General features: G+C 43.1%; 1 protein-coding gene across 2 annotated transcripts in view; it reads left to right on the forward strand.

The window, feature by feature from the left end:
* Window positions 1–21,083, forward strand: part of Megf10 (multiple EGF like domains 10) — a 163,343-nt gene extending 142,260 nt beyond the window's left edge. For both annotated transcript variants that reach the window (XM_028891620.2, XM_037197151.1), the window contains exons 17-25: window positions 3,138–3,266; window positions 5,400–5,528; window positions 7,556–7,684; window positions 9,227–9,463; window positions 10,582–10,709; window positions 12,068–12,191; window positions 15,231–15,275; window positions 16,031–16,237; window positions 17,306–21,083. In XM_028891620.2, coding sequence (XP_028747453.1) covers window positions 3,138–3,266; window positions 5,400–5,528; window positions 7,556–7,684; window positions 9,227–9,463; window positions 10,582–10,709; window positions 12,068–12,191; window positions 15,231–15,275; window positions 16,031–16,237; window positions 17,306–17,532 — 1,355 coding nt within the window. In that variant the 3' untranslated portion in view covers window positions 17,533–21,083. The remainder of the gene's footprint in view (window positions 1–3,137; window positions 3,267–5,399; window positions 5,529–7,555; window positions 7,685–9,226; window positions 9,464–10,581; window positions 10,710–12,067; window positions 12,192–15,230; window positions 15,276–16,030; window positions 16,238–17,305) is intronic.
* Window positions 21,084–27,926: the final 6,843 nt, after the last annotated feature.

Below are 27,926 nucleotides of genomic sequence, written 5' to 3' on the forward strand. Positions count from 1 at the left end.
GATGCTAGGCAAGCAGTCTACCAACTGACTTACATCTCTATGTAGACAAGTCTCTGTTTATCTAAGACAAAAGCAGACATGTTTAGAGATCTATCTTTTTGGCATGTATTCATCAGAAGATGTCATTATGGAGCCATGAAGGAATAGAATCAAAATGATATGGATCTTAGAAGCTTCCTGGGCTCATGGGCAGACTGACTACTTTCCTGCACCTCACCCACATCTCCCCACATGCCTCTCATTCTGCCCTTCAGATGGGTGTAGCACGACCCTAACAGGAGTTATGTTGATGGCTAACAGGAGTTATGTTGAGTTATGTTGAGTTATATTGATACCCATAACATGAAAAGAGGACAGTGACCATACAACAGACTTAGGAAGGCTTGGTTAGTGCATTTTCACATAGTATTCCGCTTTTGACCAAGGACAGCGCATATCTGCCCTTCTGCTCTTCATTACACCTTTCATGACCCATGATCAGCTCATATCAGATCCGACATGGTACACACATGATAGGTCAAGGAATGACTGATACTACATGGTGGTTTGCAGGTTGATGAATTCAGACTATAGAGTTATCAATCTGTAAATATTAAGGGGTGAGGAATATATTTTTGTTTGAATGATAGTTTTGTATTCAGTCATTCAGGTTGTCCCCCATTTCTGAGCTAAGAAAGCCTTTGGTGAAGGAATGTTTATTGTTATAGATAATTTCATAGCATGTGTTTTAATCTTTTGAGGGGGTGGAACTTCAGAAGTAACTGCCATCTACTCGAATCTGTGCCTGGCAGGGCTCTGATTCAGGTTGGCAGAAAAGCAGGTTGTGGACTAGGTACTCAAAATGAACGGTGGGGCTCAGGAAGGAAAACAAAGACACGATGTCACCGCTGGAGCATGATTGGTATAATTTGCTCCTTTAACACGTATTCTTTATTCTGGAAGTTGGTCACTTCCTTATTTGGAGGAGGAATGTGCTGGAAGGAACAGAAATGGGAACAGCACTGTGAATGGAGACAATGGCATGGCCTGTCCCCATAATCACTCCAGAGGAAACTGATTTATTTGGCAAGTCTTGCTTCTCCTGGGGACCATTGGTTTCGCTGATCCCCTACCGGCCCATCTTAATATTTCTTCTTGGCTGATGATCAGCTAGTTTCAAAAAGAGGAAAGTCCTTCACCATGCAAACAGAGACTCTGAAAACTAATGGAGTGCATTTAAAGGGGCAGGTTATCCGTGGCAAAATGACTATCGGAAGCCTTGCCTCTATATTTACGTCTGGGAATGGAAAATTTGAGTGATCTTTATTTTTCGATCACTGATCACAACAGACATGGGGAGTAAAGCCTGCTGCAAGTGGCCAACTTGGAAAAATATGCTCTCGGCAGAAGATGTTTTATGAAATTTATTAAGCATCATTGGCAGTAGCCTGTTTGGGGCTGGCGAGATTACTCTGTGGTTTAAAGCTTGGGCTGCTGAATCATGAGGACTGGAGTTTGGATTCTAGTACCCTCAAAACAAGCTGGGGTAATGTCCCATAAACACTTGTAACTCCACCCCAGTGCCCTCTTCTGATATCCATGTACACACAGGTGTGCACGCCTGCACACATATTACACATACATTCTCACAGACACATAAACATAGCCAAAGTAAGTGAACATAAAAATAAAGGAAATGGAATTAGGGAAATTGGGTGACAGAGAACAGAGCCAGACTTGTCTTTTTTTAGAAGTGAGGTGTTGGGGGTAGAAAGTGCTATATGCAGCATCGGGTAGGCGGACATTAGTTATCTTCATCCTTAGCCTCCAGAGTGAAGCCATGCTTATGTACCAAAGAGCAACGATCACTGTAAATCTGCATGACCTTGGACAAGATCCTATTCCCCACTATTGAGCCAAAAGTTCTTCATCTGTAATGTATGCCTTCTTAGAAAACCCATCCTAGCCGTCCTATGGACTATGAATGTCAGCTGTCATTTTTCTCTTGCTTTTGGGGTAAAATTGGCACATATGTTTATGGGAAATACTTTTCATTTTAAAACTACGTCAGGTTCATTATTTTCTTTATTGCTCTATGTTCTCAATTAGATAATAAGTTTGAAATGATAAGTAGCCACACTTTAAATATTTTCTTGACACTGCAGTATAAATAAAACTATTTGGGGTGAGGGGAATCAAATTATTTTGCCCAGACTTGCTGTGGCCTTCGAATAGCTCTTCACTGACAGTGGCCGCTGATGATTTAGTCATGTTGCCTCCTATTTCTTCCAATCAAAAACTTCTATGAATAAACTGATTCTTACACCTTAGCACATAAAGTAAGATTCTAATGGCAACCCGAAGCCTAGAGACCAGGACAAGATTGGAAAATCAAAGCCCTAAGCCCATGACCTAGGAGCCCCCAGGAGAATCAGAGCCCTGAGCCCATGACCTAGAGCCCCAAGAAAAATCAGAGCTCTGAGCCTGTGACCTAGGAGCCCCAAGGAAAATCAGAGCCCTGAGCCCATGACCTAGGAGCCCCAAGGAAAATCAGAGCCCTGAGCCTGTGACCTAGGAGCCCCAAGGAAAATCAGAGCTCTGAGCCTGTGACCTAGGAGCCCTAAAGAAAACCCTCCCGATCTGATCCTTACTCAGTGTCCCCTCCTAAGGGAGACTGGGTTTTAGGAGAAGCCCTCATTATTCTTGTCCTCCTCATCACATCTTATTTTTCCAGAGCTCTTCCCAGCACTGCTTTTCAGCTGACTGGTAGTTTTGCCACCTCGCAAAATAGAAGTGTTTAGAGACCAGTTTGGACTCCCGTTTTGTTCTTTGTTCTTCCTTGGGTCCAGAACAGCGCTAGGTCCACAGTCAGTATCAACTGTGGTTTGTCTAACAATTGAATCTTTAAAGGAAGTCTTGCTCCCTCAAGTCCTTCTGAAGCTGTGTGTATGTGTGTGTCAGCAATGTTGGTAGTTATTGTGACCAGCATTGTCTTGTGGGTTTAGCACAGCGTTCAGTCTACCAATTAAATCGTGAGTGCATTGTCTGTGTTAGTGGTATTAACCCAACACACGGAAGGGAGTTGGGGGATGGCATGCTCTGTGTGGTGCTGAACTGGAGACTCCAACTCATCTCTCCACACTTGCTGTGGTTTTCAGCCTGCCCTCCTGCCCACTGGGGTCCGAACTGCATCCATACCTGCAACTGCCACAATGGAGCTTTCTGCAGCGCTTATGACGGGGAATGTAAATGCACGCCTGGCTGGACGGGGCTCTACTGCACGCAGAGTAAGCAAGGAACCTTCCCAGGTTCACCAAGGGCAGGGGGGGCCACGCCCACCGAGGAAATATCCTCTGTTTGTGTGTCTCATGTTAGGTCAGTGAGGGCTCCTCCCAAAGTGTATGTCACCCACTCAATGACCTCTAGATAATGCCCTTTCTCTGAGCGTTTCAGAACCCTCACATTCCAGGTCTCCTTCAGCTAGCTCCACTGAGGTGGAGCAAGCCGTGTGTGTGTGTGTGTGTGTGTGTGTGTGTGTGTGTGTGTGTGTGTGTAATTCATTTCTAATGTGTAAGTGAGTTCCCTTTTCTCTTTTTTAGAAGACTGTATTTCTGTGCATGAAATGTTTTCATTTCTTCTGACTATACAAGTGTGGGGATAAATGATGGGGATTAGGAGTAGGTAGAGATACACACCTCACAGCTTAACTTACTGTGTGCCCACAGAGAAAATGAGGTTTACCTACAGGAATCAACCAACTCCAAATGCCTGGCCCGCCTCCCACGGTGTCTGATTCAGTGTGTCTGGACTAGGACCTGCGAAATGTGCATTTCTGTCCATTGGTGATAACGTCAGCCCAGGATCATGTTTTAAAAAACATTCCTCTAGTTCTTATCATAGCCCATATCTCATACTGCCCTTTAATTTTCTCCCATGTGGTTTTTTAGTATCATAACATGCAACATGCAAGCATCCCCCAGATGCACACATCGTGGAGAAGTGCCCCACGGCTTTCAGCCAAGTCAAGTGACAAGCCAGGAAGGCATTTGTTATGGCTATTATCAATAGTGGCATAACTTTACCACGTTGAGGGAAAAAGATGAGTTAGAAAGTAGGTAATTCCTATTAAGTACTAACTTGTAAGTATAATAGAGAATAGCTGGAAGAAGACTTCTAGAGTTTTCTAGGAAGAGAGATGGCTATTGACCCAAGATTTGAAAGACAGAATCGGCAAGGACAAATTTGAAAGATATTTTCTAAAGATTATGCATCCATAAAGATGTTTGAACTCCTTAGGAAAAAAAAAAAAACAGTGAGGTCATTTATCATTCTAAAAAGCGGGGAGACTTTAAACAGAGAACCCTTTTAAGTGGCCAAAGCATGACACAGTGAATGGTACCTGCATGGGTCTGGTCTTACCATAGCCCTGCCTGCCACTTACTAGCTGTGTGGCGGGATACTCAAGGCTTAGTTCTTATCTGTAGCATAGGAAGACCCACCTCTGTATTTTCAGGCCACTAAAGAGCAAATGACAGAATGAAGGGTAAGGATCCAGTGCAGAGCGGGTGTCAAACAAATATAGGATATGGAGGATGTCATTACAAGCTGGCATCTGAGATCTGTGTGTCATTCCTGCTTCTGAAAATTCGAGCTTTCCTTAAATGGCAAAGTAAAAGGCATGGACAATATTTGGAAACAACTGAGGAATCTGCCTGGACTGAAGCTTTCATTGTGCCTAAAGCACCCTTGCAGAGCAGCTGCTGATGCGTGTAAGCCAAGAGGGTGTGTGTGTGTGTGTGTGTGTGTGTGTGTGTGTGTGTGTGTGTGTGTTCTGCCCCAGGCTCCTGGTGGTGTAAGCCTTAGAAGCTGGTCAGCAGCGTGAAAACTTAAAGGCCTTTCCAAAGCACCCCTGAAACACAGTTTTTTTTTTCCTTAAGCATTCTACCACATATATTTGATAATGCTGATAATATGATTTAGTTAGAAACAGATACAGTGGGCAGGACTAGTAGAAGAATTTGAGTCTTTTTGTACTAAAGGTAAAAGCATACAGACAACCTAAATACAAAGTACTCACTTCAGCCCAGGGAACTCAAATCCAGGATTCCAGAAACTGCGTGGAGATGGAAGGGAATCCCATACCCTTCATGGGCTCCAAGGAGCTTTGGAGGAAGACACCAGTGGTGGTTACGCTGACAGCCAGGAAACTCCCCTGCCTCCTGCTTGTGCACTACAATCTCCTTGCAGGAGCCCAGACTCGAGACTCCTAAACAGCCCCGTGACAGCTGAGATGTGTGGGAAAGCCTTCACTTTTCAACAGTATTCAGTGTCCTTCAAGTTCCACCGCAAGCGCACACAGGCAGGAGCCTTGTTTCTCACAGGCAGCCTCCTGACTGCTACTGTCCTCCCTCCTCACACAGGATGCCCTCTGGGGTTTTACGGCAAGGACTGTGCGCTGATATGCCAGTGTCAAAATGGAGCCGACTGCGATCACATCTCAGGGCAGTGTACCTGCCGCACGGGATTCATGGGACGCCACTGTGAGCAGAGTGAGTATGCTGAGTGGCGTCACGGGGTCCCCTGGATCACCTTTCTCAAGTGCCCAGAGATGCTGGTGGTTTGGACAATGGTTAGCTACCAGCCACAGTTGATTTCTCCCTCTCAAGGCCTCCCTGCTAGAATCCTGCTGGCTGTCTTTCCTCCAAATTCTGAGTGACTACCCAGCAATCTGAGCGGAAGTGGAGAAACTAAGAATGAAAGCAAGCCCAACTTTTCGATTATGTTTTTTTCCTGGCTCCCCCCCCCCTCTTATTTTTGGACCATGGTGGCTTGGAGGCTTAACGGAGGTAGAGATGGCCAGTCTCCCTCCATGGCAGCAGTGAGCCCAGACTCACATCGGAGGACCGAACACTGGTTAGGGAGAAGGGCTGGGGCCTGGAGCCAGCCCCAGGAACGAGTGCGGGAATGAGTCCAGGCAAATGTTGCCACCCTTTGACAGTGATTTTTACTCTTTCCACTAATAAATTGTCTTAATCTTCAAGACAACACGCTGCCTTTACACTTTTTATTTTATTTTAGTCCCACTCAGGGAGAATAGACTGTAGGAATTATCCATCTTTGTTGTTTTAATTTCCATCTCCCCACCCCCCCAAACGATGCCTATGCTCACAAGGTTTCAAGAACGTTAGCCTTAAATGAAGTATGTAAGATGAGCATACCATTCTTTTCCTCTGTGACTTTTGTACAGTACTGAATACAATAAAGGACAAAACTGTGTGCGGTACATTCTCTCATGCGAAAAGCCCTGAGGCAGGGGAAAATGAGAGATCGCCACTAACCAATGCATGTATTCGTGGGAAGGTGGCTCCAAAGGTGACTCGGTCTAGAAATGGTACGGCCTGGACAGGTGGGTGGAATGGACATTCCTCCTCTCCATTCCAACTTTACAGCCCAGGGGCAGCTTAGAGGTCTCAGCCTTAAGTGCTAATGTATATAACATGTCTATGTGGAACCTTCCTCCTGCAAATACAGCAAGAGCCACCCAGAGTCCGTTCAAGACAAAGACAGCGCAATGTTAGCTTTGCATCACTGTTCCAGGTGATCATAAAACAGATACAATGCAGAGTCACAGAGAGTCTCGTGTGTAGCAATCTCTGTGTGTATAAATGCCTGCTAAACCTAGGCCTAGAAATCAGCACAGGCTCTAAACAGACTTGCATGCAAATGCCAGGCAACCAGTTCAGGTCTTATTAAGAAAAACCTCTTCAGTGCTTCCATAATTTCTCTGAACATGGAATTAAAGTGATGAAAGTGTCCCTGTTTTTTAAGCTCACTCCCAATGCTCCTTAAAAACAGGAATCCTGGTGGCCAGACCTGGTAGTGATGGCACATCGCCCCCTGCTGTTCATTTTGCAAACAACATCTGAGTTGAAGATTTTCAAAGTTAAATTCCATCGCCCTACACTGTTCTTTTAAATTATAATATATCATAAGAATTGTACTGTATTAGACTCTGAGACTATACTGGATCATTCTATGTCAAGTGAAATGCTTAACTAGAATATAACCCAAACTGCTCCCAATTCAAGCTAATCCAAGTAAGAACGTGTCTTCAAGAGGGAACTCCAGAGCCTATATAAAATATGTGTGTTCTCAAGGGATTATCTCTAGTTCTCAAGGGATTATCTCTAGTTTGCACTGCTCAGTCAAGTTCCCTCTGACCCACAGATCTGACTGTACAAGTCACATCAGTTTTCTTTTCATGTTTTCATGGGTTCCAATGAGGGTCCCAGACCCTCTACCCATGCAGCAGAGCCATGGGCATCCAGCAGGCAAATGTGTTAGGAGCTGAGCCATAATGTTCACGGGCTCAGTCCTGAGCAGCAGGACTGTGAACCCCACCATGGCTCGAGGACCACAACTGAGCTTCCCACACCTCGGGTGGCACAGGTCTGCCTAAGCAGGAACCCATGGAGAGGACTCACCACCTGACACATAGAGCACACCGAAAAAGACAGCCTTGGTATGTATGGGCTCCCAAGACTTGGGAAATAGAGTGGCTTCATTTCCTCCCCAGAATGCCCCGCGGGAACATATGGCTATGGCTGCCGCCAGATATGTGACTGTCTCAACAACTCCACCTGTGACCACATCACCGGCACCTGTTACTGTAGCCCCGGCTGGAAAGGGGCACGGTGTGATCAAGGTAAAGTCCTGGTAAATAACAAGGACCGCCCCTTAGGGTGGGGCCACTGTGTACACTCGGTATTAAGTGCTTTTGCTTGTGTTGTATGTGTGGCCTCATAAAAACTCATATGGCCTAAGTGGTTATGTATGTGGTTGCTGGGTGGATGTCTTACCTTGGCTGTCTGTAATAGATAAGGAAACTGGCTCAAAGTTGGAGAAGTCAGACACTGTCCCCAAGGTCACATAGCTAGTTCTCAGAATGTCACGGCTTTGAGGGCATGCTTTTCTTATTCTAAAATTCATGAATTTCCTGGGATTTTTTTAGATTTGTTTAGGCATAACTGACATAGAAAATCACATACATTTAGCTACAATTTTCTAAAATCTGTATATATCCCTGAAGCAACCGCCACAATCAAGATAATATCCATCATTCTGTTTTCTCATGACCGTCTCTGTCGCCTCTTCACTAGTTTGCAGGAAAGCACTGATCTCTCTGCCACCATTTACATTTTTTCTAGAATTTTGAGTGAAAAGAATCTTTTTATACCAGGTTTTGTCTAGTTACCATGAATATTTTAAAATTAAAAATGTGTTAAGCAAATCAATAGACCAGTTCTTTTGCTGCTGTGTAGTATTGCAGTGAATAGATATACCACAGTCTGTGGACATCTGGATGGTTTTCAGTGTCTGGCTATTCCTAAGCCTGCTGTGAACAATGAATGCCGGTCTTCACATGGCATGTGCTTTCATTTCTTCTGGGTTAAACACTCCAGAAGAGAGTGACTGAACTGGACAGCAGCATTATATTTAACTTTTAAAAAAAATGTACGTCTATGTTGCTTTAGCTAGGGCATGTATTGTAATCATCCGGAATTATTTGTCAAATATATTTTTCATGGAAGCACTTGGATAGTTCTGTCTAGAGCAGAGGGTCCTTTTAGAATGTTCTACTGGTGGTTCTGAGCATGACTTCCACCAGGAAATTTGAGTTTAATGAGTAAAGGTCCAGGTATTGTTACTAGGAACTATCAAGAAGAATCTTTCGGTTATTCAAAATAGTTTTTCAGAGGACGGTATCTCTAGCAGTACGAGGAGCCTTGGACTGGGTTTTATTGGAGCTGTGCTTGTTTAGAAGGCAAATCACTCTTTAAAAATGCTCAGATAAGTGAAAAGATTGGGTTAGACAGGTGGCATTTAGGATTTATTCCTGTGTAAGGTCAGTACTAGATAATACCTAAAACAAACCAAAAATTAGATAAATCATTATCCAAGCCTAATTGCCAGTTGGTGTTTTATCTGAAATACACGAGTAGCTCTTAACCCCAGTCCTGAATTTCAGGGTTCATACTCTGTCTCCTGGGAGCTCAGAGTCAGAAAGGGAGGAGGAAGAATGTCTGTCTTCCCCCTTCTCTGTTTCCAAGTTAATATTTCCTGGCATGAAAATGCCCAAGCATTAGGCCAGTGGGAGTGTTCATGTTTTGTTTTGTTTTAAATAGAGACAAAACCTTTATGTGGCCCATCGTCACCCACACTCAGCTTGTTTCCCCCCTTCTCCTAGCTGGTGTCATCATTGTGGGCAATCTGAACAGCTTAAGCCGGACCAGCACCGCCCTGCCTGCTGACTCCTATCAGATCGGCGCCATTGCGGGCATCATCATCCTTGTGCTCGTTGTGCTCTTCCTGCTGGCACTGTTCATCATCTACCGACACAAGCAGAAGAGGAAGGAGTCCAGCATGCCGGCGGTGACCTACACCCCCGCCATGAGGGTCATCAACGCAGATTATACCATTGCAGGTAGGGCTGCAGTGCGCGGAGGCATGCCCTTCCTTGGAAATTCAGGCTTCGCCTGCTTCTTTGGAATTTGGTGTTTGCTTGTGGGTTCCTTGCGTCTGGCAGTTTTCCATGAGGTGACCACACGTTCGGAAGAGGTACCTGTACCTAGAGATGTGGTTTACGTTTCAGCAGTAGTAAAACTATCACTTCCATTTTTTTTCAGAGGTTTTGAAAAAGATTTTGTGTGTGTGTGTGTGTGTGTGTGTGTGTGTGTGTGTGTGTGTGTTGCTTATGTGTATTCAGGTGCCTGTGGAAGCCAGAAGAAGTATTCAGATCCCCAGCGGAGCTGGAGTTACGTATGGTTGTGAGCTGCCCAACATGGGTGCTTGGGATCTGGGAATTGAACCTGGGTCCACTGGAAGAGCAGCAAGTCCTCTTAACCACTGAGCCACCTTTCCAGCCCTTCTGTGAGGATTTTTAAATTAGGGTCAATGAATGGTTGCTGTATAGTTTGGCAGTTTCATTTGTGGATAGAATCTGCTGAACAGCCAATCCCAAATTCTGTCCTCTGTGAATGGGGAGGAGAAAAAGAGAGAGAGAGCGAGGTCTCCGGCGTGAGTGCTTCCTCTGGCATCCTCCATCCTGCCCATATCAGTAACTGTAGAGAGCCAAGTTATAAAGGAGACAAACCCAAGGTATTATTAGCAAGAACCAAGGCCATCCATTATAAAACCTCCTTTGGATCCATTCAACCATCTTAAACTGGGGAAACTGAAATTCTTACTCAGTCTTGAGCAGTTACTGAAGGCCCTGCCTGTATGCTTATAAATATTGTGATTCTGGGGGAATATGCAAAATAGGCAATTTACATAAGAATATATTTTCAGTGCAGAATTATTGTGTCAAGAAATCGCGTGTGTTTAAAGAAGCAGATGGGTATAGCTGTTGTAGTTTCGGATGAGGCTGTATCTGTCTTACAGGCTCCAAAGCTAAGAGCAGTCATCTGTGGATGCAGTCACGATTTCCAGAGAGGCAGTAGCTCGTGCCTGCTCTTCCCGGGGCTTTGATGAGTAGGGTGGGTAGGAGAGGAAAACATCTGTACCATCGTTTTGATTTAACCACTTCCTCTCTTTTTGCAGAAACCCTGCCTCACAGCAATGGTGGAAATGCCAACAGCCACTACTTCACCAATCCCAGTTACCACACACTTAGCCAGTGTGCCACATCCCCTCATGTCAATAACAGGGACAGGATGACCATTGCCAAGGTGAGGGGGGAGGATGCCTCAAGAATCAGAAAGTGGGGAGAGGAGAGGGACAAGGAACATACATTCATGAAGGCTGCAGCTCGCCACGGCTGCTCTAACTATGTCGTGCATCTTGTCCATTTGATTCTTCCTAAACTATCCTTCGAGTGTGTCTAAGCATCTCCAGGGAACTCACCAGGGGCTTAGGATGGCTTCCGGTCTCTTCCACTGCTGTGGTGTGCATGAAGTTTTCTCTGTCAACAGTCCTCACTGTGTTCCTAATTTTACATGAGATTAAAACTGTGTCTCCCGTGCTGATGCTAATAAAAACATAAATTCCTATGGGGAAATCACCAAGTTTATCTTTTCTGACCACCTGTATTTCAGTGTCCTCCCCAGGATGCTCTGAATCCCAAACTCACCTTCCCACTGTGCCCACCTCTGCCCCCAGTCTTTATTGTCTGGCTTACTACTGTCCAGCTCTCTGGTAGGGAAAGAAGAATAGAACAAAAGAGGGGGCGGGGATTGAAGTTAATTAATTTAATCCTCTGTCATTATGGACACTGCTGGTTTTTCACAGTGGCACCTGAGAGTTAAATAGTACTTCACATTGCCCAGATACCATAGTCATCGTCCCGTCTCATACAGGTTCTCATGCTCATGTTTATGCCTACCAGCACGGCCAAGGCACTGGGGACCCATGGCATCATGGAGACACTGATAGAAATTAGACCCACAAATCTTTTCTTCAATTTAAAATTCATCATTTATAATTTGTGGGGGGGCTGAACCTATGTCTCTGTTCAGGGCACCATCTGTGGGAGGTCTGTTCCCACCTTTTAAGAGGGTTCCTATGAGGAGGAGAGAGGAATAAGAAATATTAGGTAGAATGATAGGCCTAGTCGGTGAGAAGAAAGACAGAAACACAGGATAGCTTCGGGAGGACCTGCATCCAAATCCACCGGCCACAAACTTTATTCAAAAGAGCTTTTTATAACAATGCCAAGGGGCAAGGCAAAAGACCTCCCCCTTGCTAGATACAGCCAAGTGTGGACCCTTCCAAACACCTGCTAACTATACCCATGGTCATCCCCTCATGCAGTCCTGCTGGGTAAAGCAAGCTCAGACCTCACTAGGAAACCTCTGTAGGCTCCCACAATAATTCACATGAAGTCTAATTGGTAAAAGGTGACAGTGTGAGATGAAGCCCTTCAGGTCGTGGGGACTGAGGGATGTGCACTCAGCATGTCAGGAATGGATCACCTCCCCTCTTTCTAACCTCCCCTCAAGGGACGTCTTGCAATCAACCCTGAAATTGCCTCCCCCCGGTGTGGTCTCCTCTTAAATCTTGTTTGTTTGTTTGTTTGTTTGTTTCATAGTCGAAAAACAATCAGCTCTTTGTGAATCTTAAAAATGTGAATCCGGGGAAGAGAGGTGCTTTGGTGGACTGCACCGGGACTCTGCCAGCCGACTGGAAGCAAGGTGGCTACCTCAATGAGCTTGGTGAGACCCACAAGTGCATGCACATTCTTGACAATCTAAGCACTCATTCTGCTTTGAGTGTGTAACCATCCACCAGAAACACACACCAAATCCAAATAATGGAATTATGTCTAACACCTCTGCAGGGCTTACTATTTGTTCAATGAACACCGATTGAGTTATTATCTGGCTCCAGAATCAACAGACAAGCATCTCTGCCTGCTCATAGCTTCATCTACATTAACTCAGTTCTCACCAGAACTTTGATAGGTAGTCCTCAGCTCCATGTGACAGTTAAACAAATGAGCCATAAAAAACTGGAGGGAGTTCTGTATGGCCCAGTAACATGTTTTTAAAATCTGTTAGATCTGGCCTTTGAACCCTGTAGCATGAATCTTAACAGGTCTTATTACTAAAAACAAACTTGGGGCTGGGTATTGGGGTGAATGCTGGAAGATCAGAGAAACAGAACAAGCCACAGCCACCTCACCTTGCCAATTCCTCAGCTGGTCCTGTTTCCTCAGACTGGAAGCCTCTCAGTCCTCATCCAGAATTAATCTCAGCTGAACTATTGCTCAAAAGCCTAAAAGCTTAACCAGGCTCTAGTTCCTTGTCCTCACGCCTTAAATACCATTCTGCTTTCTGCCATCACTTCCTTGGATTAAAGGCGTGAGTAACCATGCCTGGCTGTTTCCAGTGTGGCCTTGAACTCACAGAGATCCAGACGGATCTCTGCCTCTGGAATGTTAGGATTAAAGGCGTGTATGCCATCATTTTCTGGCCTCTATATCTAGTGGCTGTTCTGTTCTCTGACCCCAGATAAGTTTATTAGGGTGCACAATATTTTGGGGAACACAATAGAACCATAGAACCCTGTCAAAGTATGCCATGGTGGAGGATCCTCTTTGTTCCCTCTTACTATTGAATACCATGTTCAACATCTCTCCCCCTTTTCATGTGTGGAAACAGTCATGAGATTAGTGGTCCTCAAGCCTTTTGCGAACAGGATGGATCTATATTCTCAAATACTATTGAATACCTGGAAGGGCCCCCTGCTGATGTAGACTCTGTCTACTTGATAGTTATTATATTGCAAATTAAAAATGAAGAAACTTTAAAAAATAGTTATTTTAGCTACTTTGCAATAATGATCTCATTTCACAGCACTAAGAGTATATTATAAAACTGCATTCTCCTTCCTCCCACCCCTGCCTTAAGAAGGCAGGGCTCGGCCTTATGGATTATTTCCTGTCTGGCTTAGGAGCAAAAAGCCAAATTCTCACGTTTGCTTTGCATCCGGTCAGTCAGTTGTGGAGCTCATGCTGTAGAGCTCCAGGGAAAGGCGGTTCTACGCTTGAACGGGAATTAAAATGGCAGGCCAGTAATACCATTTTACTATGAAATCGTTTCAATTTCGAGGACCTCCTGATCAGGAATTGTGGGTGCCAGCTTCTGGGATACACCACCCAGCACACGGTGCAGTTTGCTCGTTAGTTTGAGGAAGATTAGCGATCCAGTAGCGAACGTGCGTGCACTGCCTTTGTACTGGGTTCGTTCTGTGGCTGTGATTTAAAAAAAAAAAAAAAAAAAACCTTTAGCCAGAAGCCATTTAGAGGAGGACAGGGTTTATTTCATCTTACACATCCAGGACACAATCCGTTAGAGAAGTCAGGGCAGGAACCTGAGGCAGAAGCCATGGAGGAATGCTCTCCGACCCTCGCCCACACTCCATTCTCCTCTCTTCCTTCCCCCTTTCTCTCCCTCTCCCCACATCACCACTCTCTGCTTTTAACGAAGTTCTTAACATCTCTTTGAGAGATTAAAAAATGAAAAAGTCCTGCAATGCTTACAGCAGGACCGATGCTGATGTTGTGATGATAACTTAAGTGTTACAGAAATTGAAACTCCATTCCTTTATATGGGGCTTCAAAGTCTGCAGGGCATGCATGGTGTGTGTGTGCGCGTGTGCCTGTGCGTATGTGTGTGTGTGTGTGTGTGCGCGCGCGCGTGTGTGTGTGTGTGTGTGTGTGTGTGTGTGTGTGTGTGTGTGTGTTCGTGTTCTCGTGTTCTATTTCACTTAATGGTGAGAATAGCTGTGTAAGGCTGGACTGCAGCTTTTGGAGAAGAGAAAACTGACACTTGGAGTTAAGTCCTAAAGCTGTGCACCGAGGGAGTGATGGAGCTACGTGCTTTGGCTCCTGCGTGCTGCCTTTCCTCTTCCCCTGATGGCTCCAGTGCCAGCCTTGTTTCCTGCTCAGCACTAAATGTGTATTGTAGCATTTACATCACATAAAAGGGACTAGAGGGGCCTTCCTGTCTTCCCAGGCATGCTATGGATTGGTGGTTCCAGTCCGATGCTCTATCGGAGGGGAATGAAACTGAATTCATTGGTTTCAGTGTTTACATGTTCTCACTGCCAACAGATTTCATTTCTCCCAGGGTGAGCAGGGCTATGTATTCCAAACCAACCCCCGTCTCCATGATGTCCAGGTATTTGAGAACAAGACAACTACTTGTTTTGTCTAGGTAGATTAAATGCCCCCCCCCAAAAAAAAAACTGGAAAAGTCAACAATTTCAAATAAAAGTTAATAAAAATGGTCAAGATCCAGCATTGACCGATAAAGTGTTAAGTCAGCATACTTATAATGGAGATGATGCTATGACTGAACACTACTTGCTGAGAAAACGGTGTGAAAACCATCAGACCCTTGAAGGAGCTGTTAGCGCGTGAACTCTCAGGTCTAGCCTTGGGTACATCCTTCCTGTTATTCAGCTTGATTCAGGTTTGCTGGTTCCTCTCTGCTTGTCCCTTTGTTCTTACAAAAGTTCCTCAGCCTTTTCCAAAGCCCTGCAAACAAGCAGGTGGATGATGAGGTGAGTGTGTCCATACATATTGCCCACTTGGGTCCAACCCTGGGCATGATTGATGTGGTGTAAAGATTATTGAGCAGAGCTGTGGTGGCTCACTGTGGAGCAATCATCTGCTTTGATGTGAGATGTGGGGCATGTTTCCTTTTGCTTTCAGTCCTCATGGGCTGGTTCTCCCTTCCTCACCACAGGTGCCTTCGGACTTGACAGAAGTTACATGGGAAAGTCCTTAAAAGGTACGGTGTAAGTCTGAAGAAATATCTAAGAGACTGGAGTAATTTTTAAAACAAGCAAACATGGCATCACCAAGATGGCCTAGAATTTTCTATGTGACAAGTCACTGTACTAAGATGCCAACATGTTTGATGGGCATGGAGAGAATGACTATAGGCACATCTGTTTTGGGGGGCAAACATTCCAGTTTTCTGAGGGGATACTCACATTTTCTTGAAATGAAATAGTGCCTGGGGAAAGAGAAATGTGGCCTGGAAAATAGCTGGAAATAAGAAGGGGTCGGTGTGATCATTTGATGATTAACACTGGCCCTTCACAATGACTTTGAGCAATAAGCTATCCAGTACTGAGGAGTTTCCATGGTACAAATGCTCCTCTTTCTACAATATTAGAAATATCCTGTGTTTCTGGAGCCATCAGCTCCTGGTTTATTGATCTAAAGGCTTTAATTAGTAAATGTTCTTATAATATCAGAACAGAATTAATTGTATTTGAATGTGATCATCAAAATGAAATCAGACCCTTGGCATTTCTCTTGGTTATCCCTTTAGAGGGGAGCTAAAATTACTTTACAGATGGACAATTTTATAGCAAATTGTCTTCAAAATGAGTAAAGAGTGCACATCGTTTTCAGCAAATACTCTTAGAGAAACCTACCCATAAAGAAAAAGAACTAATCTGCCCAAGGAAATTATCACCAAGAAATGATGCTGCCCATGAACTGCGCTGATTCCTTCCCTTTTGTCTCTCTTCTCAGATCTGGGAAAGAACTCTGACTATAACTCCAGTAACTGTTCCCTAAGCAGCTCTGAAAACCCGTATGCCACGATTAAAGATCCACCTGCGCTCTTGCCTAAAAGCTCTGAGTGTGGCTATGTGGAGATGAAGTCACCAGCACGGAGAGACTCCCCCTACGCAGAGATCAATAACTCAACGTCAGCCAACAGGAACGTCTATGAAGTTGGTGAGTTCTCTATCCACGTAAAGAACCTTAGCACAAGACTGTTTGAAACAATTCTAAGTAAGCCCCTATTCTGTATGTGGTTGTGTTGTACAGAGATTGTATTAATTGATGTTAAATGAATTTGTCAGGAAAACAACATTTAGCAAATTAAAAATAATTTCCCTCATCTCCCACATGACCATCATCTTTTGTTTTATAACCATAATAAATATTTCAGCACACACGTGGAGGAGCATATGTATCGTATTAGTTAATATAGCAGGTACGTCAAAACAAATGACTCAAGTGGACCAAACAGGTGGCTCCATTTTCTGGCGGTATCCGTGATATTCACTTAATGCTTTTGGCAGAATTGGAACATTTTTATTTTAAACTTACTTAATATGTCAGATGTATTCTCATATGAATCTGATATGAATTTACAGTAATTAAATATAAAATGATACTTATTTTGAGTGTCTTCTGTGAATGCCATTTGGGAAAAGGCAAAACATACTGCAGCCAATGTTGACTAGATAGTAGGCCTATATCTTTTAGTCTCTCTGTCTATATTTATCGTATAAAAATAACTTCTTAATGGAGAAACTATAGTGAACTTATTTATTTATTTATTTATTTATTTATTTATTTATTGTCAGTGATAGCATCCCCCAAGTGTTCTTTAAGGGCACCACACTAAGATGAGAACTCTCCTCAGTGTTTAAGGCTGTAAACATGTTGGGTATTTCCATAAATTGAGGTAACCTCTAAGAATACTTTCACCTATAAGGTCAGGGGCTTGGACTAGGTTATTCTCAAGGTGTTTTGAGACAATGATTCATATTCATGATTTCTGCACATCCTCTTGATTTCTTCATCCTTTTCTCTGAACACTATTTCTGAGTGCCATTTGGTTGAACAACTATAGAGTTATCTTCCCTGTAAGATTATAAAAGATTTTTTTTCCAAACAATTTCCCTAGATTTCTATATAGTACTTCCTTTGTGTTTTTTTTATTTGAAAGAAATAGCATCGCCCTTTAAAAAATTTCTCTCGCCGATAAATTTTCGCTGTTGCTGGTTATTACAGAACCTACAGTGAGTGTTGTCCAAGGAGTACTCAGCAACAATGGTCATCTCACCCAAGATCCATATGACCTTCCGAAGAACAGTCACATCCCTTGCCATTATGACCTGCTGCCAGTAAGGGACAGTTCATCCTCCCCTAAGAGAGAGGATGGCGGTGGTGGCAGCAGCAGCAGCAGCAGCAGCACCAGCACCAGCACCAGCACCAGCAGCAGCAGCAGTAGTGAATGACATCGAAGAACTACTGGGTGAGCAATGGAACTCTTTCCATGCCCGCTGTTCGGGTCTCCATCTTCCAGTTGACGCTGCAGATGAAGCGAACTAATCCAATAAGCAGCTGTTGGACACGGACCAGAAAGCTCCAAGCTGAGGCTGACACCCATCTCGGTGTGTTGTAAACAGGTGGTTTGGAAGGAGAGAGCTTCATGATTTCTCATTGCTGTTAGGTTAGAAACTGCAATACCACTGACATGTTCGAAGATGTTGGCTGATGGGGTGAACTTGGCAGAACCTTTCAGAGACACAGACTTGAGAGGACACTGTAATTATCCCCTGGAAAATTAAAATCTATTTGCTGTCCTTAACATCACAGAGATACCCCTAGGACTGTTCAGGTTACCACACATTTACTTAATGAAGATGGAAATTACTAAACATGTAGGAGACAAGGAATATATTCCTGAGTCCTTCTTGCATATTTTTTTTCCATTTGGACTCAGGATTGTAGGGATTGTATGAACATTGGAGGAAGCATCCTGTTGGGTAGTAGGGTTGCATAAACTTTGAATAAACACTAGCAATGGGAGCAAACCTAAACACGAAAATTTTCTTTATAGAATGAGAAATGTACAATTAAAATTATTTTAGATATAGTATAAGTATTGCAGAAATCAATACATACATGTGGTATTTCTGTTTGACCTATGGCCCATGTTAGATTCACGGCATCATTCTAATCCCTGTCTCCATCATGCATATTTACACATCAGATTCATAACTTCTCAGTTATTCATAAATACAAAGATGCAATTGTTTTATTTTTGATTGAGTGAGTGTGTGATGAGTGCAAAGGGTGTACATTTAAGTGTAAGAGTCTTGGGTATGGTAAACCTTTAGTAGTACATGCTGTAATATAGACTTAGAGGAATGAGTTTACCTTAATTTTTTCCCTAGAAGCGACGGAGATATTTTTGTGCATATTTGGGAAAAGGGCACTTTCCTTATTGATTGTTGATTTAGAGAAACTATGCTTAAGCTGGCCTTTTGCATTGCTAATGTGTCATGCACCCATTCCTCTTTAGTTTGTGTTTTCATTAAGTCGTTTATTCTATGTCTTGTAGTGTTTGGATTGTTAATGCAAGAATATGATATGGCCATTGTTTGCTACATTGTTACCATTCATCAGTTGCTTGATAAAAATGCCTTTTTTTTGGAGGGAGGAAATCAAAATACACAATTTGAACCTGTTAAATTGGTCATTACTAAAACAGTTTAGCAGCCATAGATGTGTAGCTGATCACTGAAATGGAAATTTCTAGAGTCCACAATGGAGCTCTTTTTTTTCTGGTGTTAGTTCCCTGAGTCTTGGTTAAACTCAGGAAGGAGGAGCAGTGGATACAACAGGCAATTTTACTGAAGACTACCATCATGGTTATCCATAACTGACCATCTAAATTGGGATACTTCTAACAGTAAATGAGGGCATTACTAATAATTATCCTGCATTGGGTTTAAATATAGAGTGTTCCTAGGAAACTAGAACAGAGAATTTCCTGGTGCACACTGCTGCAGATACATCTTTTCCCAAGGCTTTTATCCCACGAGAATGCCAAAGTGATACAAGAAAGCATTGCTAAACATGAGCATGCAGAGGAGTGGAAAGACTGTGAGGGAATGCAGCATCATAACAGAATGCAGCAGCCGTTGATGTTTTAAAGATTTGAAACCATGCATGACATTCTGTTGGAGTCCATTTATAATTGCCCACTACACACCCATCTACTAGCCGTAGCCAGAAAGTGTTGTCCTAGTCAGCCTTTGAGGTGGAATATCTAGGCATTTTGCATTTTACACCTGTGCCTGCCATGATGGGTTAATTTGGTCAGGTGGCTAATTCTGTAGGCTCACTTAGGACAATTGCTCTTTCATTATCTGGACCATATTTAGAAACAATTGATTTTTTTCCCAGTGGTCAAGCACTGGCTGATCCCTCGGGAACAAACGTCAGACAGACACGTGGGTTAGCAGCCACAGAAGCTTCCTGGTTAAAAAACACAAAACAAAACCAAAACATTGAGCACTCGCCCTTTTTCTCCTTAAATATTATCTCTTTTGAGCATGATGGTTAAGTTTGAGGTCCCCTGTTACTCTCTGGAGCTAGGTTTAAAAAAAAAAAAAAAGCTGTCTTTTCTCACTCTACTATTTGGGAAAAAAAAAGAAAGCTTTGTGTGCAAAAATGAGAGGAACTTCCATGGAAAACCTGCAGAGCAGATGAAGACTCCGTGGCTGTCGTAGGAAGTGGGGATGACCTACAGTTAGCTACCCTGTAGAGTCCTGCCAATACTCATGTTGGAACACACGCTGCTGTCCTGAACCAGTGTCCGAGGCAGAGCTTACCTAGCAGTTTACCTGAAACTTTTCCAAAGTCAGACCACATCACAATTCAGACTGTACAATCCCACGTTGTCTTTGGAGAGAAAGTACAGTTGTCTAGATATTTTGCTGTCATTTCTCTCCAGTATCCTGTGGCAAGAAAAAAAAAAGCACTGAATGAGTTCGGTGATGCCTTGTGAAAGACATCCATATGAGAATGTGATCCCAACTGCTACTCTTTCCCTAGAATAGATGCTTTAAATTGTTATCATTTACTATATTTGTGCAGCATTACATCCAAACTTGCCCAAATGATAACGCATATACTTGCTTTCATTAGGAGAATATGATACCTGTGGTTAATTGTATGATAAGGAAATTTTCATAATTATTCAACGTTAGACACCAGCCCCTTCCCATAGAGTACCAGTAGCAGACAGAATTCAATGGGTTTAGCAATGTTTTTGTTGGTATTGACCAAGCACAGAAAAAAATTGACCTTAGAATTGTATAACTGAGCAGCATAGAGTGTCATAGCCAAATCGATTAGCATGATGACTACTGACTGTCAGAAATGTAGACTACTTTATGGAAATACAGTCATTTGGACCTCAGTGGAGCATAACAGTGGCCAGTCTTAGGGAACTTTTCAACCTAATCTTAGTTGAGGTCACACAAAAGCATCATATACCATCGATAATTCACATTGATATTCGAAGTCTACAGTTCAAGTAAGACAAAAATCATACAAATTAATTTAGAGGTTATAGTTTTAAAATGATGAATTTTCCATCTCTGGGTGGCATGTCATTATTCCAATGAACCATTTAAGGGCTATTTTGATTTTAAAGTCTTAATGCCATGGACATGTTCAGAGGCTTGGTGTGGGGTGGTTGTTTATGAAACATGGGATGACACACACACAGCAAGCTGCCCCATAGAGTCCTGTTCATTATTTTGTCTCAGCTTTGTGTTGATATGACCAAATTGCAATATATCTATATATATTTTAAAAGGAAAAATTCAGACTGCAGTATGGTTTCCTTGGTAATAGCAAACAAAATTAATGTTTTGAGTGTTAAACTATCTCTCTTTTCCAAAGATGAAAAACCCTTCTCAGCTTAGTTACGCTGTCATTTATACCGCCAAGTAGGTTTGTAAATGAATTCAATAAACTTTCTGATAAAAAAAAAGCTCTAAAGCAGTATTTATTTCTTCATGTGACTCTGTTGACCAATGAGAGAAAGATGCATGATACTACTAGAAAATTAACATTTTGTCATGTGTGGCTCCATAGTACTTTAGCTATCCATTAAAAAGCAGTAGCACTTATATTTAATTGCTAATGTGTATGCTTTTCCTTTAGAACAGCAGTTCTCAACCTTTCTAGTGCTGCGACCCTTTAATACAGTTCCTCATGTGGTGACGACTCCCAAACCATGAAATTATTTTCATTGATACTTCAAAACTGTAATTTTGCTACTGTTATGAATTGTAATATAAATAATCTTTGGAGACAGAGAGTTGCTAAAGGGGTTGCATCCCACAGGTTGAGAACTGTTGCTTTAGATTGTTATGTTTGTTTGTTTGTTTTCAGGACTGTATTTTATGTATGCCAGGGTGAACTGAACTTTGGCCATTTCTGCCTCTATCTCCTGAGGATTGAGATTAGAGTCGTGTACCACTGTTGTCCAGTTTATATGGTACTGAGAATCGAACTCAGGGCTTTGTACATGATAGGCAAATACTCTACCAACCAGATAGACTGTGCCCCCAGTCCAGATTAAGTGTTCTTGAATGACAGAATCTTCATTTTATTCACATGTGGACTTGCTTACAGTTTCAGAGGGTGAATCCATGACCATCATGATGGGAAGCATGACAACAGGTAGGCAAGCATGGTGCTGGAACGGTAGCTGAGAGCTTACACCCTGATCTGAAGGCAGCAGGCAAAAAGAAAGTCTGGGCCTGGCATGGGCTTTTGAAACATCAAAGCCCACCCCCAGTGACACATCTATTAAAACAAGGTCATATCTCCTCCAACAAGGTCACACCTCTTAATCCTTCCCAAACAGTTCCACTAACTGGGGACCAACAAGGCCACACCTCTCAGTTCCACTAACTGGGGACCAAGCATTAAAACGAATGAACTATGGGAGCCATTCTCATTCAAACCAACAAAAAAGCTCTTTCCTTGTGGACCTGCATGCCAGGTGTAGTGGATAGTGCAGAAAAGTTACAATCCCCGAGTCACTCTACTCAGTTAAGGGAGGCAAATGTGACTAGCTATGTGACATTACTAAGTTACTTAACCTCTCAAGGCCTTGTTTTCCATGTTGTAATATATTGGAAATATTGGCACCTATTTCATGGAGCTTGAGGAGCATTAGAAATTAAAGATGCAAAGCACATTTTCAGGGGCTGGCATGTAGTAGACCTAGTAAAAGTTAGGCAACATCACCAGCATGAAAAAGAATCAATGATATGAATGAGTTTGCGATCAGATCAGCAGATCAATGGTGAGACTGGAAGATTAGAGTGAGCATTAAATGAACATTGGGAAGGCTGTCTGTTCACATGTGCATCCCAGACCATCTCTGTACTGTCACGTAACCCCACACATAGCTTATTTCTAGAGAAGTGATTTTAGGAAACATGAGTGTGACATTTAAGTTTCTGGGATCTGGTGAGGGGGGGATTATGGAGGGAGTACCCAGTGAGAGCCAGCTGACTTGGAAGGGAATATAGAGAGAAAGTAAGGGAGGGATGTCTCCACTGTTGCACTCACAGCAGTGACAGAGGCTAGCAGTGTTGGGCTCTCTTAAGCAGGAAGGATAATTCCCAAGTGGAGTTGAGGACATCTGTCACTACTTGGATTTTCAAATGGAAGGACTTCTGCCAGTGATGTGGTGAAAAGGACCAGCCCGGCCAGTGGCTATCTGCAAAGGCCACTTGTTGTTGCGTTGTACTAAGGACCAGAGAGATCTACAGAGGTGCTGAAATTCAATACACTGTCCGTATGAACAGACAGAGGCAGACTGGTGGGAATGCTGTAGCCTAGTTAGAAGGGAAAAAAATGAAAGTGGACCATTAAATGAGCCTCTAATATGGGGATGGAGGTAATGTGGAAAACAGCTCAAATAGGATTGAGGCTCTTAGGGAATATAATCACAGGAGCAGAGAGAGTGTCCTGGAATTGAAAATGACTTATCACTTTAAAAATTCATTAGTGGAACATAAACATAAGGAAATATGTTAAGATGATTGAATTCGCCGGGCGGTGGTGGCGCACGCCTTTAATCCCAGCACTCGGGAGACAGAGCCAGGTGGATCTCTGTGAGTTCACGGCCAGCCTGGGCTACCAAGTGAGTTCCAGGAAAGGCGCAAAGCTACACAGAGAAACCCTGTCTCGGAAAAAAAAAAAAAGATTGAATTCATATTTTCAAAGATGAGATGAATTAAAGAGTAAATCTCTCTCATGTGTGTGTGCATGTGTGTGTGCGTGTGTGTGTGCATGCATGCATGCATGCATGGTGTATGTATATTTGTGTGCATGCATGAAGAGGCAGGAGGAGGATGTCAGGTGTCTTCCTCTATTGTTTCCCACATTCAGTTTTGAGTCAAGGTCTTTCACTGAACCTGAAGTTCAGTATTTTGGCTAGGCTAGTTAGCTAGCATGCTTTGTGGATCCTGTGTCTCTGCCACCAAGAGTGACAAGCACAGCCATGCCTGACTCTTGGTCCAAGGACGTGGAGGATTTGAGTCCATGCCCTCTTGCTGATATAGCAAGTTCTCTCATCAACTGAGCCATCTCCCCAGCCCACGAGTAAATCTTAAAGATGGAACACAAAGAAAGACTGTGCTGTAGATGGGCATAGGGAGGAAGCGGGACATACAGAAGCACCTGTTTATCATTAACTCACTAGTAAGGAACCAGCAAAACAAAAAATTCCAAGGTCAGAATGAGTCAAAATCTGCATAGCTCTTGGCATACGATTTGTTACAGTTTGTCTAATGTTAATGGTTTAGAATCTACTCCTGATTATCGTGTGGTAGAAAAATATCAAAATGGACCACAAACTGGCCATGCAGTCATAGCATATTTAATAATTGGGCATTATATGCCAAGAATTATAGGATAAATGACCTTTAGACACCGACAAACAGGACTCAAAATCCATTAACCTGTTGTAACCTCCATTTACCTCTCCCCAAGGCAGAGACTATGTTGCTGAACTAACAGTGAACATCTCTGTTTTCTAAATCTCTAGCTGACTGTCAGGCTGTTTTTCTTTTTGTGGATATGGGTGTGGGTGTATGTATTTGTATGGGTCTGGGTACATGTGCACATGTTCAAGTACACAGGTATGTGTATGCAAGTGAAGGCCCAAGGCTGATGTTAGATGTCTTCCTTGATTTCTCTCTACCTTCTTTTCCTTTTCCTTTTCTTTCCTATTATTTTTCCCTTTTTTCCACAATAAGGTCTCTCATTGAATCTGTAGCTCATCTATGCAGGTAGACCAGATGACCAATGGATCTGCCTGTTTTGGTCTCCCTCAGTGTTAGAGTTACAGACAGGCACTGCCCCACTCAGCTTTTATATGGGGGTGCTAGGGATCCAAGCTTAAATTCTCAGTTCCCAACTGAGACAACATAGCTCCCAGGCTAGTTTCTCTCTAGCTACTTAATGGTCATTAGTACAACTGGGAGAACAGACATGGAGATGTCTTAAGACATTGCTTCCAACGTGCTCAGTCGAGAGCCATGGATGCCAGGCTAAAACAAAGGCAAGGATGTGGTGAACTATCAACTAAAGCCAAAGTGTATTGATGTAGTAGTTTAGAAGCTCAACACTGGCTTCTGACCTTGAGTTCTACTGGGCATGATACACCTCAAGGAATCATGAAGAAAAAGGGTTACACTTGACATCATACTTCAATGCTTGAAGTTCATAGTGTAGGTTTAATGGGTGATAAACCTGGCTTAAGGCTTGACGGGGTAACTCAGAGGTGAGCTTAGGCCTAGTATAGCAAAGGCCCTGGGTTCAAATTACACGCACGCACGCGCGCGCGCGCGCGGCCTTGACAGTAATGGGGTAATCAGTACATCAACATGTAAATGTAGAGGAAAAAAATAAAAAAAACGAAAACCACAGCCCAGGATTAAGTGGATTCGCTTCCTATGTGTGTGAGTGTTTTGCCTATATGTATGTCTGTGTGCCATGTGCACACAACACCCACAGAGGACAGAAGAGGACATTGGATCCCCCGGGACAGTAGTTAGTTATGAGCCACCATGTGGGTGCTGGGAAAAGAACCTAGCCCAGAGTCCCCTAATTTTTGACAAGTGTGTGTGGCGCGGGGGGGGGGGGGGGGGGGGGGGGGTGGGGGGGGTGGGGTGGGGGTGGGGGTGGTGTGTGGTGTGTCTGCTCGTGTAGTTGTGTGCATGTGAGCATGCATGAGTTTGTGTGCCTTTGTTTGTGGAGACCAGAGGTTGACATCAGGTATCTTTCTCAATTGCTTTCCACCTTATATTTTGAAATTAGCTCTATAACACTGAACTCAGAGCTTACTAATTCAGATGTGTTGTGCAGGCCAGCCAGGTCCACTTGTCTCTGCACCTCAGTACAGGGATCACAGTTGTGCACCACTGCACTCAGATTTGTTTGTTTTTGTTTTTTGTTTTGTTTTGTTTTGTTTTTATATTTTGAATGTGGATGTTAGAGATTCAAACACTGGTCGTCACACATGCACAGCAAGCACTTTACCAACTGAAGCATCTCTCCAGCCCCAACAGAGCTTTTCTTGCCTCAGCATGGTCCTGGGAAAAATGGATGTTCACGTGTAGAAGAATTAAACAAGATCCCACCTTACACACACACACACACACACACACACACACACACACACACACACACACTAGATCAAAGATGTTAATGTAAGACCTGAAACTTTAAAACTGCCAGAGGAAACATGGGCAAAACCTGGAGAGACAGCGAATACTCTGCGAGTATTTCCTGAAGAGACTCCAGGAACAAAGGAAATTATTCAAAGAACTGACAAATGAGATCGCATAACATTGAAAAGGATTTTGCATAGCAAAGGGAAGGAGTGCCAGAGTGAAGGGGCAACTTACAAAACGAAAAAATACCTTTGCCAACTATCCATCAGACAAGGGTGAGCAACCCAGACATATAAAAAGCTGCAAAGAATAAACACCCAACACACTCACACACACACACACACACACACACACACACACACACACTTCAATGAATAGGTTAATGAGACCATTCCCAAATAGCTAAGAGGTACTTGAAAATGTGTTCAATATCCTTATCCATCAGGGAAACGTATATTAAAATAACCTTGAGAGTCCATCTCACTCCAGCCTGGATAGCTGTCAAGAAAACAAGTGTCAACAACTTCTGGTGAGGATACAGGAAGAGGAACCCTTACTCACTGCTGTTGGGAGTGTGAACTTGTGCAGCCACAGTGGCAATCAGTACAGAGTCTAAACATTGCAAGTAGAGCTCCCGTGTGACCTCACTGCACCATGCTTTGATAAGTGTCGGCACACTGGGCTGGAGAGATGGCTCAGTGGTTAAGAGCACTGGCTGTTCTTCCAAAGGTCCTGAGTTCAATTCCCAGCACCCACATGGTGGCTCACAACCATCTGTAATGAGATTTGGTGCCCTCTTCTGGCCTGCAGGCAAAACATGCAGACAGAACATTGTATACATAATAAATAAATAAATAAATAAATAAAAAAAAAAAAAAAAAAAAAAAAAAAAAAAAAAAAAAAAAAAAAAAAATAAATAAATAAATAAATCTTAAAAAAAAAAAGTGTTGGCACACCACAGAGATACTTTCCTATTCTTGTTTATAGCCGGACTGTTCTCAATGGCCAGGAAAAGGACCCAGTGTAGATGTCCATCAACAGATGAATAGATGTGCTTTCCTGTACACAGTGAAAGAAAATGTGCTTCATATGTTTGTGGAAATGTTTGTGGTCATGAAGTCATGACATTTACAGGGAAATGGATACTAATGAAAATCATTGTGCTAAGTGAAGTAATCCAAGCTTAGAAAAATATTATGCTTTCTGATATAGCTAACACAGGCTGGCATACCAAGTTGGGGCCGGACCTAGCTCCTCCCCCTTGCATCAAGGCTGAGTAAGGCATCGCACCATAGGGAACGGGCCCTAAAAATCATCCTGAGTGAGGTAACCCGGACCCAGAAAGACAAACACGATATGTACTCACTCCTAAGTGCATATTAGACTCAAAACAAATGATAACCAGGCTATAATTCACAACCCCAGAAAAGCTAGGTAAAGAGGAGGACACTAAGAGGGCCATGCATGGATTGGATCACCCCAGGAAGGGGAAAGGGTTAAGATCTCCTGGGTAAATGGGAGGAGAGGAGAGGAGATGGGAGGTGGGAACATGAGGGCTCAAAATGACGGAAATGACTGAGCCTGCACGGGACCAAACTAGGCTCTCTGAATGTGAGTGAAAATTACATGGCTTGTTGTGTTTGTGGATCTCTGGGCCATGGGACCAGGTTTTATCTTGGGTATAGGAACTGGCCTGTTTGTTTTCTAAAAAGAGACAGAGAGGGAAGGGATCCAGATGGGAGGGGGAGTGGGAAGGAATTAGGGGGAGTAGGGGAGGGGAAACCATAATCAGAATATATTGCATGAAAAAAAAAAACTATTTTAATGAAAGAAAAGAGAAAAGCAGAAAACAGGAAAACGAAAATGATCCTGTAAGGAGCATCCTTCCCTTAGTGGGACAACTGGTGTGTCTGTGAGCTGTGCACCTGGCACACATAAAATGGGCTCCATTAAACCTTGATTAGATGAACACATATTAGAGCATTATTTATTTTATTACATAGATGATTTTAAGGCAAAAAATCAGTACTAAATAACAAATACTGAAAAGGCAAGCACCATTAAACAAAACATCAATGAGGCATACATAATCTGTTAAAACATCACATGCTTAATACAAGACAGATTCATTT

The sequence above is a fragment of the Peromyscus leucopus genome, chromosome 19, assembly GCF_004664715.2.
Source record: "Peromyscus leucopus breed LL Stock chromosome 19, UCI_PerLeu_2.1, whole genome shotgun sequence".
Lineage (NCBI taxonomy): Eukaryota > Metazoa > Chordata > Mammalia > Rodentia > Cricetidae > Peromyscus > Peromyscus leucopus.